At 46.1% G+C, this 19,508-nt stretch overlaps 1 protein-coding gene across 5 annotated transcripts in view; it reads left to right on the top strand.

Moving 5' to 3' along the window:
- The window catches only part of PDE2A (phosphodiesterase 2A), a 791,783-nt gene that overhangs the window by 621,628 nt on the left and 150,647 nt on the right, over positions 1–19,508 (top strand). For all 5 annotated transcript variants that reach the window (XM_073612615.1, XM_073612619.1, XM_073612616.1 and 2 more), the window contains one exon: positions 13,808–13,867. In XM_073612615.1, the coding sequence (XP_073468716.1) occupies positions 13,808–13,867 (60 nt within the window). The remainder of the gene's footprint in view (positions 1–13,807; positions 13,868–19,508) is intronic.

Raw genomic sequence — 19,508 nt, 5'->3', positions numbered from 1 at the left:
GGCAGAACACTATATCTATATACTGTATACTTGATGTGTGGGGTCATCTTAGCAATGAACAGTCCTTGATGATGCCGATAGTAGAACTGAAGTGATGACACCAACGCCTCTCTCATCATTCCACTATAAGTGTAGGGTGGTGTGGTGACACCTCCTCAAGGACGGGTCAATGACACCGCGCACTCACAGTATGTCCTCCATCTGATGCCGAGCATCTTTCAACACAGAAGACTGAGAACATCTTGTGGTGAAAATGGATTACTGAAGGGTGTGGTGACAGGTCCATGACACCATGCACTCTCAATATGTCCTTAGACTGAGGACATCTTGTGGTGGAAAGGGATTACTGCAGGGTGTGGTGACACCTCCTTAAGGGAGGGTCCATGACACCGTGCACTCACAGTTTGTCCTCAGTCTGATGCAGGGTGTCATTCAACACAAAAGACAGAGCACATCTTGTGCTGAAAAGGGATTACTACGGGGTGTATTGACACTCCCCTCAGGGGCGGGACCATAACACTGTGAACTCTCAGTATGATCTCAGTCTGATGACATTTTGTGGTGAAAAGAGATTACTGCAGAGTGTGAGGAGACCCCCTCATGGGAGGGACTATGACACTGTACACTCACAGTATGTTCTTAGTCTGATGCAGGGTGTCATTCAACACAAAAAAGACGGAGGACATCTTGTGGTGAAAAGGGATTACTACAGGGTGTAGCGACACCCCCCCCAGGGGCGGGACGATGACACCGTGCTCTCACAGTATGTCCTCAGTCTGATGCATGGCATCATTCAACACAGAAGACTGAGGACATCTTGTGGTGAAAAGGGATTACTACAGGGTGTGGTGACACCCCTCAAGGGTGGGTCCATGACACCGTGCACTCACAGTATGTCCTCAGTCTGATGCAGGGTGTCATTCAACACAAAAGACGGAGGGCATCTTGTGGTGAAAAGGGATTACTACAGGGTGTAGTGACACCCCCTCAAGGGTGGGTCCATGACACCGTGAACTCACAGTATGTCCTCAGTCCGATGCAGGGTGTCATTCAACACAAAAGACGGAGGGCATCTTGTGGTGAAAAGGGATGATTACAGGGTGTAGTGACACCCCCTCAAGGGTGCGTCCATGACATCGTGCACTCACAGTATGTCCTCAGTCTGATGTAGGGCATCATTCAACACAGACAACTGATGGCATCTTGGGGTGAAAAGGGATTACTGCACGGTGCGGTGAGACCCCCTCAGGGGTGGGTCCATGACACCATGCACTCACAGTATGTCATCAGTCTGATGACTTCTTGTGGTGAAAAGGGATTACTGCAGGATGTGGTCACACCTCCTCTGGGGCAAGTCCATGATACCATGCACTACCATGGGTCCATGACACCGTGCATTCTTAGTATGTCCTCAGTCTGATGACATCTTGTGGTGAAATGGAATTACTGCAGGGTTTAGTGACACCCCCTCAGGGGCGAATATGTGATACTGTGCACTCTCAGCATGTCCTCAGTCTGATGACATCTTGTGGTGAAAAGGGATTACTGCAGGGTGTAGTGATACCCCCTCAGGGGCAGGTATGTGATACTGTGCACTCTCAGTATGTCCTCAGTCTGATGACATCTGGTGGTGAAATGGGATTACTGCAGGGTGTAGCGATACCCCCTCAGGGGCGGGTCCATAACACCGTGCACTCACAGTATGTCCTCAGACTGATGACTGACATCATTCAATAGAGAAGGCTAAGGACATCTTGTGGTGAAAAGGAATTACTGCAGGGTGTAGTGACACCCCCTCAGGAGGGGGGTCCAAGACACCGTTCACTCTCAGTATGTCCTCAGTCTGATGACATCTTCTGCTGAAAAGCGATTACTGCAAGATGCGGTGACACCCCTCAGGGGTGGGTCCATGACACCGTGCATTCTTAGTATGTCCTCAGTCTGATGACATCTTGTGGTGAAATGGAATTACTGCAGGGTTTAGTGACGTCCCCTTAGGGGTGGGTATGTGATACTGTGCACTCTTAGCATGTCCTCAGCCTGATGCTATCTTGTGGTGAAGAGGGATTACTGCAGGGTGTAGTGACACCCCCTCAGGAGGTGGGTCCATGACACTGTGCACTCTCAGTATGTCCTCAGTCTGATGACATCTTCTGCTGAAAAGTGGTTACTGCAAGATGCGGTGACACCCCTCAGGGGTGGGTCCATGACACTCTTAGTATGTCCTCAGTCTGATAACATCTTGTGGTGAAAAGCCCTCAGGGGTGGGTCCTTGACACCGTGCATTCTTAGTAAGTCCTCAGTCTGATAACATATTGTGGTGAAAAGCCCTCAGGGGTGGGTCCATGACACCGTGCATTCTTAGTATGTCCTCAGTCTGATAACATCTTGTGGTGAAAAGGAATTACTGCAGGGTTTAGTGACACCCCCTCAGGTTCGGGTACTTGATACTGTGCACTCTCAGCATGTCCTCAGTCTGATGACATCTTGTGGTGAAAACAGATTACTGCAGGGTGTAGTAATACCCCCTCAGGGGCGGGTCCAAGACATTGTGCACTTGCAGTATGTCCTTAGACTGATGAAGGACATCATTCAATCAATAGAGAAGGCTGAGGGCATCTTGTGGCAAAAAGAGATAATTGCAGGGGACAGTGCTGAAGGAGAGTTGAATATTGCAGCTAGGGGCTGAGTGCGTACAGGCATGATCAGTGGGGGGGTGCCAGATATAGGATCTAGGTACGCTCTAGGTACGCCCCTGGCTAGAGCTGCGGCTTTAGCCCCCAGTCTGAGACCATCGTCAAAACCCAAAACTTTATCTTGGAGTTGTGATAACCGGCATACGTCTCAGTGCCATGAACACAGAAAGGAGCCGAGGATACTTACCACCCCATTATAAGATGTCATTACCTTCCTCTTGTTCCGGGACATGTTGATGGTCACGGCTCTCCTCTATCCGGCGGTTAGATCACATTAATTAATTTGGACTTAGAGCCGGGATCAGTCGCTCGGAGCCGGTTCTCATCAAACTATAATCCTTTTAATGATGACTTTAATTATCCTCTTCCTCCTCCTCCTCCTCCTCCTCCTCGTTTTGTCTTTTGTCATTTCGCCCTCTGAATAATGAATCATTTATTACATCCGTCCCAATCACGGGAAATGTCAGAAGCGTATTTATCTCTTTTTATTAATAGTGAGAATAAGCAGGAGCACAGCAAGGGAACCCAATCAGACCTCATCCCATGTTCCTCTATGAAGGGCATCCCCTCTAGGCTTCTGGTGGGATTTTGGCCTGGAGGACAATCGTAAACCAACTGGGTCCTTTGGTATGGACCGTTTTTAGTGTCTGCCGGATAAAGTGTGCCGCATGCAGTGCGGCGTGCGTTCAGACTTCTTTTCCACACTCCTGGCGCGTAGGGCGGCCCATTGAAATGAATGGGCTGCCGTACACGCGGAGAGCGGAACGCACATCCACCTTTTTGCGGCACCTGTAGGTGGGAACCAAGCCTTACCCCATTCACACCTCAGCGTTTTATAGCTGGAAGCTCCAAAACGCTGGAGGAGAAGTCAATTATTCCCTACGGAGAAGGTTCATATCTCCACTACAAGTAGCTTGAAGCCAAAAAGCCTGAAGCTCAAAGAAAGTTCTGGTATTCTTTTCTTTTGTAGCTCGAATCGGGCAGATTGGTGCGTTTTTGAAGTGGTTCTTGTTCCATAGAAATGCATGATAACACTTGATTTTGCATGTTCTGTTGTGCGTTTTTGAGCGTTTTCCTGCTCAAATGTATTGTTTAAATAAAAATAATAATAAATAAATAAATAAATAAATAATATAAATAAAAAATAAATAATAATAAAAATGAAAAAAATTAATAAAATAACCCTAACTCTGACCCCTAATATTAACCCCTAACCTTAATCCTAACCCTAACCCCCTAAACCAGTGGTCTCCAAACTGTGGCCCGGAAGGCCCGATGTGGCCCTTTGCTTGCTTTTATTCGGCCCTTGGAGTGCTATTTTATTCACTGATACCAATGAAGGGCACAATTCCTCTCAATGACACCAAGCATGGGGCCAAATGATACCAATGAAGGGCACAATTCCTACCAATGACACCAATGATGGGGCCCAATCAGTGGCGGCTGGTGCTCAAAATTTTTGGGGGGGCGCAAACAAACTGAAAAATTCTGAAAAAAAACCCCATCAATTGCAGCCTCGCCGTACCATCAATCGCAGCCACTGTGCCATCAAACGCAGCCACTGTGCCCATCAGTTGCCGCCACTGTGCCATCAAACGCAACCACTGTGCCCATCAAACACAGCCACTGTGCCCATCATTTGCCACCACTGTGCCATCAAACGCAGCCACTGTGCCCATCAGTTGCCGCCACTGTACCATCAAATGCCGCCACTGTGCCAAATGCAGCCACTGTGCCCATCAAACGCAGCCACTGTGCCCATCAAATGCAGCCACTGTGCCCATCAATTGCCGCCACTGTACCATCAAACACAGCCACTGTGCCATCAAATGCAGCCAGTGTGCCCATCATTTGCCGCCACTGTGCCATCAAACGCATCCACTATGCCCATCAAACGCTGCCACTGTGCCATATCAAATGCTCCCACTGTGTCACATCAAATGTTCCCACTGTGCCATACCAAATGCTGCCAGTGTATCCCCGGCCTGCTGTCTGCACTTACCCTGTCTCGGTGGGACAGCTCCTCGATGCTTCTCAATGTCTTCTCCCATCCTCTCTTCCTGTCCCCTGCTATAATTGGATACCTGATAGGCGTCCAATCACAGCGCCTGTTGTTTCAGCCAAACAGGTGACGGGTAACAGATCCGAGTACCTGATTGGCGGAGAGGCGGTTTAGTGTTTGGAAAGCGAATATTCATTCACTTTTCTAACACAGCTGAGTGACCTGTGAGCGCCCAGCATGGCCTATGGCTCTAATCAGGTGCTTCAATAACACCCTCCGCCGCTGTAATTCAGGCGCCCGGCCCCTGAATAGGGGGAGACAGCAGCTCCCATAGATAGATTCATGCAATGTATGAATCTATCTATTGGTGCTAGAGGGGGTGGCTGGAGAGAGGGGGCGGCGCCCGTGCATCCTTATGGACGCACCTCCACTGGGCCCAATGATACCAATGAAGGGCACAATTCTTCCCAATGAAACCAATGATGGGGTACAATTCCTCCCAATGAAGGGCACAATTCCTCCCAATGACACCAACAATAGGGCCTAATGATACCAGTAAAGGGCACAATTCCTCCCAATGACACCAAGAATGGGGCCCAATTATACCAATAAAGGGCACAATTCCTACCAATGACACCAATGATGGGGTACAATTCCTCTCAATGATACCAAGAATGGGGCCCAATGATACCAATGATGGGGTACAATTCCTCTCAATGATACCAAGAATGGGGCCCAATGATACCAATGATGGGGTACAATTCCTCTCAATGATACCAAGAATGGGGCCCAATGATACCAATGATGGGGTACAATTCCTCTCAATGATACCAAGAATGGGGCCCAATGATACCAATGAAGGGCACAATTCCTCTCAATGATACCAAGAATGGGGCCCAATGATACCAATGATGGGGTACAATTCCTCTCAATGATACCAAGAATGGGGCCCAATGATACCAATGATGGGGTACAATTCCTCTCAATGATACCAAGAATGGGGCCCAATGATACCAATGAAGGGCACAATTCCTCCCAATGACACCAACGATGGGGCCCAATGATACCAATGATGGGGTACAACTCCTCCCACTGACACCACTGATGGGGGATTATTCACTCCCGCTGGGACATGTACTCCCAAAGGGCCACAGTTTGGCCCCCTTAAGTTTGAAGGACAGTAAATCGGCCCTTTGTTTAGAAAGTTTGGAGACCCCTGCCATAAACTAACAAAATAAATAAATAAATAATAAGTAAATTAACCCCTAACTCTAATCATAACATTTACCACTAACCTTTAATGTGGTATTACACCGTGGCTTGCAAAAAAAAAAAAAAAAACATTCCCTGCAAAAGCAATGGCATTATGTGCTAGTATGCATCACATACTAGCACATTATGAAATACTTATCTTAGAACGAAGCCCTCCAGAGGTGTGCTGACGGGCTTTCATTTTACCCCAGTCTTCCTTTCCGGGTTCACGGGCTCTGGCGAGTGGCCGAGGCCGCAATGACATCACTCCTACGCATGCACGCGGGAGCCCTGCTCTGAAGAGCCCATGCGCCGGTGACGTCACCGGCTGCATCCAGTGGGAATATCTCCTAAACACAGCAAGTTTAAGAGATATTCAGTGTACCTACAGGTAAGCCTTATTATAGGCTTACCTGTAGGTACAAGTCCAAAAAACAACTTTACTGCCACTTTAACCCCTTACCAAAAAAAAAAGTAAATAAAATACACAAATAAATAAATAATAATAATCATAAATAAATGATAAATAATGAAAATAAATGTAAATAAATATAATTACCCTAACCTAGCAAAATATATAAATAATAATAAATAAATAAATAATAAATACATTTACCCCCCACCCATAACCTTTACCCCCTAACTCTTCACTTCTTAAGGCCTTCTTGAGTTTTTCAACGTTTTTACAATAACATTTTTTTAGCGTTTGTGCGTTTTTAAGTTTTATTTTTTCAATGGGATCAAAAACGTTAAAAAACGCTGGTGAGCTGCGTTTTTGAGCGTTTTTGCAGCTGAAATACTCCTCTCAGAACCCACTAGTCTTGGGTCTTTTTATAGCCAATAGTCTTTTTATAGCCAAAAAACACCCCTGCCAAAAACAGTTGAGATAACAGCCTATGTGTATGCATGGACACATGGGATAACATGCTGGAGAGTTTATTGATGGTAGAAAAAAAACATCTAAAGCCAAAAACAGCAGCTGTAGAAAGTCCAAAAACGTCCAGTGTGCATGAGGCTTGAAAAGTAGAAAAAATAAATAAATAAATAAGTAATAATAATAATACAAACAAATAAAAATAACCCTAACCCCTAACCTTTATATTAACCCCTAACTCTAATCCTAACCTTTATCCTAACAAAATGAAGAAATAATTATAAGTAAATAATAATAATAAATTAATTAACCCCTAACCAGAACAGTCACCCCTAACCCTTAACCCCTTACACAAAAAAATAACAAAAAAAAGAAAAAAAAGAAAAACATAGCAACAAATGATGGAACTGATCGGTGGTGGCTGGCGCTCACACTCTGGTCACATGATCACCGATCCCTCCCCGGTCGTTCAGAACCCTTTGGGACGCCAGGGCTGGAAGGGGTTACATTTCTTATGCCCGATCTAAATCCAAGAGGACGGAGGATGTCTCTCCCGTGGGCGATATGAGAGTCGTGTTATTGGTTCCATTTTCCTGTATATTCCAGGAATCTGCGGGAGAGAGCACTTTACTGATAATCACCAATATCCCAACCCTCCCCCTTTCCATCCTCCCCCCCCGCTAAAAGCAAACCTGGACAGCTAATGTACGGCGCGAGGCATCTCTGGTAGATGGAATGATGTCCAGGAAGATGCTGTAGGTCATCTTCATTTATATCTTCGTCTTCATCAGAAGAAGAACTTATCCAGAGTTTCTTCAAAGCTGAGGTTTAATCTGATTATATCCCCCCCCCCCTCATTAAATAAGACCTTTCCATTTTCATGACATTTCAGAGCCCGTTACCTCATCACTGAGTCTCTGTGCTTCTCTATGCCAGTGTTTCTCAACTCCAGTCCTCAAGGCGCCCCAACAGGTCATGTTTTCAGGATTTCCATTATCTTGCACAGGTGATTTGATCAGTTTCACTTCCTTAGTAATTACCACAGCCGATTCATCTGAGGGAAATCCTGAAAACATGACCTGTTGGGGCGCCTTGAGGACTGGAGTTGAGAAACACTGCTCTATGCAATGCATGCAGATGGTTGGTGGGAGGGGCCGGCAGGTACGTAGCTTCCTGAAACCATCACAGCACCCGGCCTCAGTACTCCTCTCCAGAGCCCTCAGCTCTGACGCAAGATTTGGCTGGTTCTTGGTTCGGAGGAGTTATGCAAATATCTTTAGAAATTTAGAAAAGAGGGGCTTTTGGACTTTTTAGGCACCACTACAACAAGTATCTATAAAAGAATCAGTTTATTGAAAAATACGTACAAATAGGACATTGATTAAAACCACAAATCATACATATACATCGAAGTATAATGAAGCGATAGCTATACAAAACCATCTAAATATGTAGTTGTTCGGACGTAAGGATAATCATCCCAGGTAGCAATGAGTCCGAAAAGATGGCTGGATAGCAAGTCCGCAGTCGATTAACTCGTGTCATGTAGATATTCAATGCTCAACGTGTTTCACGTGTCTTCACGCTTCTTCAAGAGCGAAAAAGATGTATTGTGGCTGACAAGATACATAACATTTAATTAGTACATAAAACCCTAGAGACTGGCATCTGAGAAGATGCCAGATATTGCAAAATCAAACTATTCCATGCCGATTGGACCAATGCGGTAGAGTGTGGAGCACCAACCCAAAGAGGTGATGAAAGGCTACCATGGGGGGCATGCACAACATAATACTAGATGGTATCTAGAAAATGTGACGGGGTAGAAATATTTTTTAATTAATAAGTAAGAGACCCAACAAAGAAAGGAAGGGGGGGGTCCAAAGGGGGAGAGAGGGGGGATATGGGGGAGAGACGAGGAGGGGAGGGAGGGGAACAAGGAGAAAATAGGAACAGAAGAAGAAGGGGAGAAAAGGGGGGGTGTGAAAGGAAAGAGGGGGAGGGGGGAAAAGGACCCCCCCCTTCCTTTCTTTGGTGGGTCTCTTACTTATTAATTAAAAAATATTTCTACCCCGTCACATTTTCTAGATACCATCTAGTATTATGTTGTGCATGCCCCCCATGGTAGCCTTTCATCACCTCTTTGGGTTGGTGCTCCACACTCTACCGCATTGGTCCAATCGGCATGGAATAGTTTGATTTTGCAATATCTGGCATCTTCTCAGATGCCAGTCTCTAGGGTTTTATGTACTAATTAAATGTTATGTATCTTGTCAGCCACAATACATCTTTTTCGCTCTTGAAGAAGCGTGAAGACACGCGAAACATGTTGAGCACTGAATATCTACATGACACAAGTTAATCGACTGCGGACTTGCTATTTGTGGTTTTAATCAATGTCCTATTTGTACGTATTTTTCAATAAACTGATTCTTTTATAGATACTTGTTGTAGTGGTGCCTAAAAAGTCCAAAAGTCCCTCTTTTCTAAATTTCGAATGTCAATACTAGTTATAGGACGTGGCACAAGCATACCTTTTATGTATCCACAGTACCACTCTGTGCTATGATACATTTTCCAATTTTGCATTATGCAAATATCAGATGGCCTTGATGAGTGGGTGTCAGTGTGGAGGAGTGGGCGTTCCTAGGAACTGAAAGCCAATAAAACGAAAGGGGCGGGGCCAGGTATATAAAAGACTGGGGAGGAAAGAGCTTGCTGCAGCTGCCAGTGAGGATGTAGTGCTGGGCTTGCTGCGTAGTGTCATTGAATCTCCTTGTATTAAAAAAAAAACATGATATAAAATAGCACTCTATCAATGAAGGAACTGAAAGCCAATGAATGAAAGGGGATGGGGCCAGGGATATGCTGTACAGGCTGGGGAGGAAAGGGCTTGCTGCAGCTGCCAGTAAGGGTATAGTGCTGGGCTTGCTGCGTAGTGTCATTGAATCTCCTTGTATTAAAAAAAAAAAAATGATATAAAATAGCGCTCTATCAATGAAGGAATGGAAAGCCAATGAATGAAAAGGGTGGGGCCATGGACATGCTGTACAGGTTGGGGAGGAAAGAGCTAACTGCAGCTGCCAATGAGGATATAGTGCTGGGCTTTCTTAGTAGTGTAATGGAATCATCCATAATTGAAAGAACTGAGATCCAGTGAATGAAAAGGGGGTGGGAGGTGTCCTCCATCCAGGAAATGACTTGCTGCAGTTGCCAGTAAGGGTGTAGTGCTGGGCTTGCTGGGTAGTGCCATTGGATCTCCTTGTACTATAAAAAAAATATGATATAAAATAGCACTCTATCAATGAAGGAACTGAAAGCCAATGAATGAAAGGGGCCGGGCCAGGGATACGCCGTACAGGCTGGGGAGGAAAGAACTTCCTGCAGCTGCCAATAAGGTTGTGGTGCTGGGCTTTCTTAGTAGTGTAATGGAATCATCCATGATTGAAAGAACTGAAATCCAGTGAATAAAAGGGGAGGGGACAGGGGCAGTCAGGATGGGGGAGGAAAGGACTAGATGATGCTGGATGTCCTTTATCCAGGTAATGACTTGCTGCAGCTGACAGTGAGGGTGCAGTGCTGGGCTTTCTTTGTAGTGTCATGGAAGCACCTCGTATTAAAGAAAAAATAATGATATAAAATATCACTTCATGATTGAAGGAACTGAAAGCCAATGAATGAAAGGGGTAGGGCCAGGGATATACAGGCTGGGGAGGAAAGAGCTTGCTACAGCTGCCAATGAGGATGTAGTGCTGGGCTTTCTTAGTAGTGTAATGTAATCATCCATGATTGAAAGAACTGAAATCCAATGAATGCAAGGAGGTGGAGGGGGGATCCTTCATCCAGGAAATGACTTGCTGCAGCTGCCAGTGAGGGTGTAGTGCTGGGCTTGCTTGCTTCGTAGTACCTTGTATTAAAAGAATAAAATATAAATGATATAAATTATCACTCTATGATTAAAGAAACTGAAAGCCAGTAAATGAAAGCGCCAGGGCCAGGGATATAAAGTCTGGGGAGGAAAGAGCTTGCTGCAGCTGCCAATGAGGATGTAGTGCTGGATTTTCTTAGTAGTGTAATGGAATCATCCATGATTGAAAGAACTGAAATCCAGTAAATTAAAGGGGAGGGGCCAATGCAGTCAGGCTGGGGAGGAAAGTACTAGATGATGCTAGATGTCCTCCAGCCTAGAAATGACTTGCTGCAGCTGCCAGTGTGGGTGCAGTGCTGGGCTTGCTTCATGGTGTAATAAAAAAAAAAAAAAATATATATATATATATATATATATATATATATATATATAATATAATATAAAATATCACTCTATGATTGAAGAAACTGAAAGCCAATGAATGAAAGGGGCGGGGCCAAGGATATTTATGCTGGAAAGGAAAGAGCTTGCTGCAGCTGCCAATGAGAATGTAGTGCTGGGCTTTCTTAGTAGTGTAATGGAATTATCTTGCATTCATTTCTTTTCCTAACAATGACATCAAAAATTACTCCATGATTGAAAGAACTGAAATCCAGCGAATGAAAGGAGGGGGGTGTCCCCCATCCAGGAAATGACTTGCTGCAGCTGCCAGGGAAGGTGCAGTGCTGGGTTTTCTTAGGGAGATTACTTACTGCATCTGCCAGGGAACATGCAGTGCTGGGCTTTCTTAGGTAGATTACTTACTGCAGCTGCCAGGGAAGGTGCAGTGCTGGGCTTTCTTTGGGAGATAACTTGCTGCAGCTGCCAGTGAGGGTGCAGTGCTGGGCTTGCTGCTTTCTTAGGGGGATTACTTGCTGCAGCTGCCAAGAAAGGTGCAGTGCTGGGCTTTCTTAGCAAGATTACTTGTTGCACTGCTAGGGAAGGTGCTGTGCTGGGCTTTCTTAGGGAGATTACTTGTTGCAGCTGCCAGGGAAGCTGCAGGGCTGGGCTTTCTTAGGGAGATTACTTGTTGCAGCTGCCGGGGAAGGTGCTGTGCTGGGCTTTCTTATGGAGATTACTTGTTGCAGCTGCCGGGGAAGGTGCTGTGCTGGGCTTTCTTATGGAGATTACTTGTTGCAGCTACCAGGGAAGGTGCAGTGCTGGGTTTTCTTAGGGAGATTACTTGCTGTAGCTGCCAGGGAAGGTGCAGTGCTGGGCTTTCTTAGGGAGATTACTTGTTGCAGCTGCCAGGGAAGGTGCAGTGCTGGGTTTTCCTAGGGAGATTACTTGTTGCAGCTGCCAGTGAGGGTGCAGTGCTGGGCTTTCTTAGGGAGATTACTTGCTGCAGCTGCCAGGGAAGGTGCAGTGCTGGGTTTTCTTAGGGAGATTACTTGCTGCAGCTGCCAGGGAAGGTGCAGTGCTGGGTTTTCTTAGGGAGATTACTTGTTGCAGCTGCCAGGGAAGGTGCAGTGCTGGGCTTTCTTAGGGAGATTACTTGTTGCAGCTGCCTGGGAACGTGCATTGCTGGGCTTTCTTGGTGACATCATAGAAGTGCCTTACCCCGGAATACTCCGCCAAGTACTGTAATCACAGAATATTCTCGCTGATAACTAAGCACAGGAAAAGATACATTTTAAATGATCAACGCTTCCTAAGAGCCCCCAGAAAAGCGATGATCACTTCCCTTAATGAGCCATTTATCGCAGAGAAAACAAACCGAACATTAGCCGAGAGTGACGCGTGATTTATTCGCATTTATTATTGCGTTATAATAATACAGAATTGCCTGGCCGGGAGCCAGGAGACGAAGCAACTAATTCATCCGCAACATTAGCGGGCGGAAGATACCGTCCTGATGGCTGCTCTGGGCCTGGCTGGTGGTCACATTCGCTCTAACGCTCGTTTCGCAAAGTGTGATTAATCTCACCTAATGAATTTCCACAATTAAACGATCCAGTGGAGGGAACGCTTCCTGGGATTGGACGCGCTTTCTGTTTATTTTGTGCGATGCGGTTAGCCACCCTCTTGAATTATTTTCTTTTATTAAAGTGAGGAGAAGAACCTTTTTTTTTTTTTCTTTCTGTGATATGGAATTTATTTTAACTCTTGTGAAAGTGTTCTTTGACCCTTACCTACATTGGTTGAATCGGATTGGGGGCCAAGGGAGCCCTTTACCAGCTCACTATGATTAGGAGTGAATATAGACCCAACAGGGAGAGGAAGAGGGAAGTTACTCCTACCCTCCTGTATTCAATAACTGCACCACCTTTTTAGTGCCAGTGTACCATACTGTCTGCTGTGCCATCCTAAAGCACCTGATATTTCAGTGTTTGTTTAGGGGTCTAGTCTATCTCTTTGGGACTCTATTGGTGAGATCTCTGCACCTGTGGTGCACTTTAACCCTGTGCTGAGTTCCTAGTTCTGTAAATCTGCTGTGCCCATTATGAGGGGTTCCCACCATCCCTGTGCTGAGTTCCCGGGTCTGTACACCTGATGTGCCCATTATGAGGAGTTCCCACCATCCCTGTGCTGAGTTCCCAGGTCTGTACACCTGCTGTGCCCGTTATGAGGGGTTCCCACCATCCCTGTGCTGAGTTCCCGGGTCTGTACACCTGCTGTGCCCATTATAAGAAGTTCCCAGCATCCCTGTGCTGAGTTCCAGGGTTTGTACACCTGCTGTGCCCATTATGAGGGGTTCCCACCATCCCTGTGCTGAGTTCCAGGGTTTGTACACCTGCTGTGCCCATTATGAGGGGTTCCCACCATCCCTGTGCTGAGTTCTGGGATTTGTACACCTGCTGTGCCCATTATGAGGGGTCCCAATATCTTCAATGGAATTATATTTATTTCATATTCTGTAGGATGTAACAAACACATGAACACAGAGATGTGTGCAGGAACAGAGACAGGAAACAATACACCAAAGTATTGTTTTTTGGGGGGATTAATCCTCTAACACAGCGCTGCCACCATAGCCTTCCCTAGGATGCTGATTATGAGAATTTTTTTAGCACTCCAGATTTTTTTCAAAGTATATTGTTGCTGTCTGTTCATGCAAATTTGTGTTTGTTTTTCAGATGCATTGCAGCACACTAAGTGATTCTGATGAGCACAATCTTCACACACTGGAGAAACATGTAAGTGAAATGCTGATAATGCAGGGGGACATGGGGTAATGTGTACCAACTTGGCCAGGACTACATTGTACATCAATACATTTCCACCAGCAGACCTGATTGATCACAGATATGTTTATTGAGAAGAATGTCCCTTACATTGATGATTAGGAGGTAGAATGTTCCTTACATTGGTGATCAGTGAGAAGAATGTTCCTTACATTGGTGATCAGTGAGAAGAATGTTCCTTACATTGGTGATCAGTGAGAAGAATGTTCCTTACATTGGTGGTCAGTGGGAAGAATGTTCCTTACATTGGTGATCAGTGAGAAGAATGCTCCTTACATTGGTGATCAGTGAGAAGAATGTTCCTTACATTGGTGATCAGTGAGAAGAATGTTCCTTACATTGGTGATCAGTGAGAAGAATGTTCCTTACATTGGTGATCAGTGGGAAGAATGTTCCTTACATTGGTGATCAGTGAGAAGAATGTTCCTTACATTGGTGATCAGTGGGAAGAATGTTCCTTACATTGGTGATCAGTGGGAAGAATGTTCCTTACATTGGTGATCAGTGGGAAGAATGTTCCTTACATTGGTGATCAGTGAGAAGAATGTTCCTTACATTGGTGATCAGTGAGAAGAATGTTCCTTACATTGGTGGTCAGTGAGAAGAATGTTCCTTACATTGGGGATCAGTGAGAAGAATGTCCCTTACATTGGTGATCAGTGGGAAGAATGTTCCTTACATTGGTGATCAGTGAGAAGAATGTTCCTTACATTGGTGATCAGTGGGCAGAATGTTCCTTACATTGGTGATCAGTGAGAAGAATGTTCCTTACATTGGTGATCAGTGAGAAGAATGTTCCTTGCATTGGTGATCAGTGAGAAGAATGCTCCTTACATTGGTGATCAGTGGGAAGAATGTCCCTTACATTGGTGATCAATAGGAAGAATGTTCCTTACATTGGTGATCAGTGGGAAGAATGTTCCTTACATTGGTGATCAGTGGGAATAATGTTCCTTACATTGGTGATCAGTGAGAAGAATGTTCCTTACATTGGTGATCAGTGAGAAGAATGTTCCTTACATTGGTGATCAGTGGGAAGAAGGTTCCTTACATTGGTGATCAGTGGGAAGAATGTTCCTTACATTGGTGATCAGTGGGAAGAAGGTTCCTTACATTGGTGATCAGTGGGAAGGAGGAGGAGGACACACCCAAAGAGCTCTCTGAGAACCAGCCTTTTTTCAAGCCTGGGCCTTGCCTGTTAGCTTGGCCCAGCAATAATGCCTGATCCTGGGGGAGGCCCAGGGAGGGATCCCCCTGATGACATGGGGCCTAGTGAGGAGGAGGTGGAGGATCTGACTGTGGGTCCAGGCCCTGGTATGGATGCGAGTATCTTCAGACAGAAGATTGTTGATCGCTTTAGGGAAATTGGAAGGGCTGAAGAGAAACTTCAAGTTTTGAAAACTGAACATAAGAACTTCAGAGCCAAATACTTCCAGGCATGGAGTAGAAATCGCACAGCCATGAAGCCTGAGTTACAGGAATTGGAGGAAAAGGTAAAGCAGCAAACTTTATTGTTGGAGAAGTTAAAAGCCAGAAGTGGAGCTTTTAAAGAAAAATTTGACAATGAGAAGAGATTTGCCAGCCAGTCGTCAGTAAGCTGCATGGATCAGCAGCCTCAGGTTATGGATGACCCGGGTCCATCTGCCTCTGCACCTCTCCCCCCATGTAAGGCCTTGGAATCGCCAGCGGCAACCAGCCAGGGGGTTGAGAGTGAGCATGGCACCCTGACCTTCATTCAGCAGATGGAGTCACCCCTGAGAGCAGACAAGTTTGCTATTTCTGATGATCCATCAGAAATCCCTGAGGATGAGGAAAAAAATAAACCAGGGAATGAAGATGGACCTGCACCAATCACCCTGAACATGGATGTTTCTACTCCTGCATTTGCTGAGACCAGTAGTTCCTCTACCAAGTTTTCTCCATGTGTTTCACACAGTGTGGCTGACACCTGCAAAGAGATTGCCTCACCTGAGCCTCCCTATGTTCCAGCAGAGCTGATTGATGGTGATGGGGGAGGGGATCAGCACATTGCACCATGTGCAGTGGAAGCCATGGATGTGTCAGACCAGCCTGCTGAAAGTCCTGTCCTGATGGAAGAGAACAGGCCAGCTGAAGATTCCACCAGCACAGCAGTGGGAACTGACACTGTTGGGAAGACTACAGGAACTGTGAATATACCAGCAAGTATTAAGAATGACAGTAATGATAAAACAATGACTGTGGTGGGTGGTGGTGAAGGGGTTAATACTGCTGGGAAAAATAAAAATGACATTGCTCTCCTTGCTCAGCAGAGGAAAGACTCATCGATTGTGCAGACCAAATCTGTACAATCGATATCTGCTAAGAATGTGTCAGACGGTTCAAAACTCACAAATGTTTCTTCTGCTGGGAGAAATGTGGGCAGTTATGCGTCTGTTCTGGGGAGTCACACCAAGGAGGGTGGAGGGAATTTTGTAAATATTAGTGGTCACAATTTGGGGAGGCTTGGTGGTGGGATGGTTGGTGGTGGGATGGTTGGTGGGTACAGGAGGAGGAATGTGGTTCAATTGAAGTGGGAGGGGGAGGGGACCCCACCAGTAAGGGGGAGGGTGGCTGAGTTGGTTTTAGAAATGGGGTTTAAAGCATCAGATATATTTGCTTTGATTTGCCCAGTGGGGAGTTATGAATTTGATTTGTCCTTTGTAAAGCCTGAGGGTTTGGGTTTATTTTGGGAGCGATATAGGAGGTGCAAGGGCCTTCCGCAGTGGAGTGGTTTGGTGCCAAAGGTGATTTCCAGGCAGCCTCTGATAAAGTCGGTGACGATTTTGGTGCGTAACGAATCCATACCAGAGGCTGATTTGATAGTATGGCTACGCCGATATGGTGAGGTCCTCGCTCCACTGCGGAAGGTCCTTGATGAGCATGGGATATGGACAGGGGCCTGGACAGTGTCACTAAAATTGGGCATGCTGGGCAATGTAGTTCAACACCTTCCCTGTTCAGCTTTTCTGGGGAGGGATAGGCTGACCATTTTTTACCAGGGTCAGCCTAAAGTCTGTAATAAATGTGGTGACAAAGGCCATTTTGCATCCACCTGTACCCGTAAGAAATGCTCACTATGCCAGGATTTGGGCCATTTGGCCAAAGATTGTACCGAAATTCGGTGTAATTTGTGCCAAAAGCTCGGTCATCCTTATAGCCAGTGCCCAGAGGCATTACATAACTTGCCAGGATTGGAGGCTGAGCTACAGAGGCTTGATAAAGAGGATGAGGCCGCTAAAGTTAGGGAGGAAACTGTTATTGCCCCTCCTGTGTCTGTTACATCTGTTCCAGATTCTGTTTCACCTAGTGATGTGGTCCCTGAGTCTGTCCCTCCTGTGTCTGTTGCATCTGTTGTTTCGGATTCTGTTTCCCCTAGTAATGTGGTCCCTGAGTCTGTCCCTCCTGTGTCTGTTACATCTGTTGTTTCGGATTCTGTTTCACCTAGTAATGTGGTCCCTGAGTCTGTCCCCCCTGTGGTGGTCCCTAATCCTACTGTACGTAGATCCTCCAGGCTAGCAGAAGCTGCTGGGGGGGCAGGTTTAGCGGATCTTCCATCTCAGCCTCCAGTCCCTGTATCTCAGCAGTGTAAACGTGGTCAGGGGAATGTGAGGGTGTTGGATGGGGGAGGGGTTGAGGGAAAGGTGCCCATATCCCATGTCTCACCCTCTGTTGAGGGGGATTCGGATGATGAGGGGTGGGAAAAGTTTAGGAGGAAGAAAAAGAAGAAGAGGAAGACAAGTAAAGTGGTCATTTCTTCCTCAGAGTCGGACCCAGGAGGGGTTCCTCTTGGTAATACTTTTTCAGTTTTGTCAGGTGATGATATGTCTGATTTATCTTTCTCTTTATCATCCATGGATGAGGGGGAGTCACGTAGTCTTAAGAGAGCTGTTTCGGGTGATGAGAGTGTGGCAAAGGTTAAGAAACGACTACCCCAATCATCCTGATGGCAGTTCCCACTCCGATAAAGGTGGCGACCATTAATGTCGCCAGCATTAAATCTACAAGAGCTCGTGATATTGCCTTATTGCCTTATTTTTGCTCAGCGAGTTTGATGCCGAGATTTTATTTTTGCAAGAGACCTGGCTCAATACTTTGGCCGATGTCCATCTAGCAAAAAGGGAGTGGAGATGCGGTCCCTCCTTTTGGTCTCTTGCGGCTGAGCCCTGCAGCGGAGTTGCGGTCCTTTTTAAAACCGATATGGTAACGTGCCGGCGGGTAATTGAGGTAGAAATGGGGAGATGCATGGTCTTAGACGTCTCTGTTAGGGGGCAGGACCTGCGCCTAATCAATATCTATGGACCGCAGTCAAAATGGGGCAGGAAATGCCTCCTCACAGAGATCAAGCCCTTCCTTTTTACATCCCAGCAGGTTGTCTTTGGAGGTGATTTTAACACCATAATTAGGCCTGAAGACAGGAGAGGCTCCATAGACAGGCTGGGTTACGATAGCGTTTTTCTTAGAGATATGGTAAGACAAGCAGGCCTGGTAGATGTGCATATTAAGCACTGCCCTGGCAGCACGGGGTTCACATTTCAGAGAGGGAATAGTCAGAGTAGGATAGATAGGTTTTTTTTAAAGGAGAACTCTGCTTTCTCGGCTCCTGAGTTGAGGGCGGTGGAGTTCTCTGACCACTGTATGCTGTCTGTGACTCTGAATGCCTCGGACACTCCACCCAGGGGAAGGGGTACCTGGAAACTGAATTTGGCTCTCCTGGAAGATGTAGAGGTAAGACAATCCTTTGAGGATTTTTTTCAGGCACAGGTTTCTATTCTGGACTTTTGCAACAGTAAGTCAGAGTGGTGGGAGCTTGTGAAACAAAGGACAATTGGACTTTTCAAGGCCATAAGTAAGAAGAAGCAGCTTGGTATGTACATTGCCTACCACCATTTGCGGAGGAAGCTTGATTGTCTTGTCTCGTATAGAGGGGATCCAGGGGAGATCTCTGAGGTGAAGTTTCTTCTTAGGAAGTGTCAATACGACCGGCATGCCTCCTTGGTTCTGGAGAAGGATTATGGAAAATATCACTCGCCTGATCCTTACCAGAACTGTAAGCAAGGCATAGCAGTTAAGACGGTCATAGGCCTGAGGGATAGTACGGGTTCCCTGGTGAAGTCCAGATCAGGGATCCTGGAGATCTTCAGATCATATTATGCAGACCTTCTGGGAAGAAAGGACCTTTGTCGGGACAGGATGGAAAGCTTTCTGGATTCTACTCCAGGATTGGGAAATGGTACGTTGCCTTTGATGGATTTGACAGAACCAATTTCAGTGGATGAGGTAGTTCATGCTATAGAGAAGCTGGCTACCAAAAAATCGCCTGGGCCAGATGGGTTGACAGCTGAATTCTACAAGTGTTTTAAGTCCATTCTGGCTCCCTTTTTAGCAGAGGTTTATAACAGCTGTCTAGAAGAGGGTTCGCTCCCTCCCTCCATGAGGCAATCCGCTGTGATTCTTCTGTCAAAAGGTAAAGACCCCTCAATGATTGAGAACTGGCGCCCCATCAGTCTTCTCAATGTTGATAGAAAGATCCTGGCGAAGATTCTTTTTTGGCGCTTGTCGTCAGTAGCAGGTG

Source organism: Aquarana catesbeiana, linkage group LG02 (assembly GCF_042186555.1).
Source record: "Aquarana catesbeiana isolate 2022-GZ linkage group LG02, ASM4218655v1, whole genome shotgun sequence".
Lineage (NCBI taxonomy): Eukaryota > Metazoa > Chordata > Amphibia > Anura > Ranidae > Aquarana > Aquarana catesbeiana.
The sequence above is the reverse complement of the archived record's forward strand: the minus strand, read 5'-3'. Positions and strand labels throughout refer to the sequence as shown.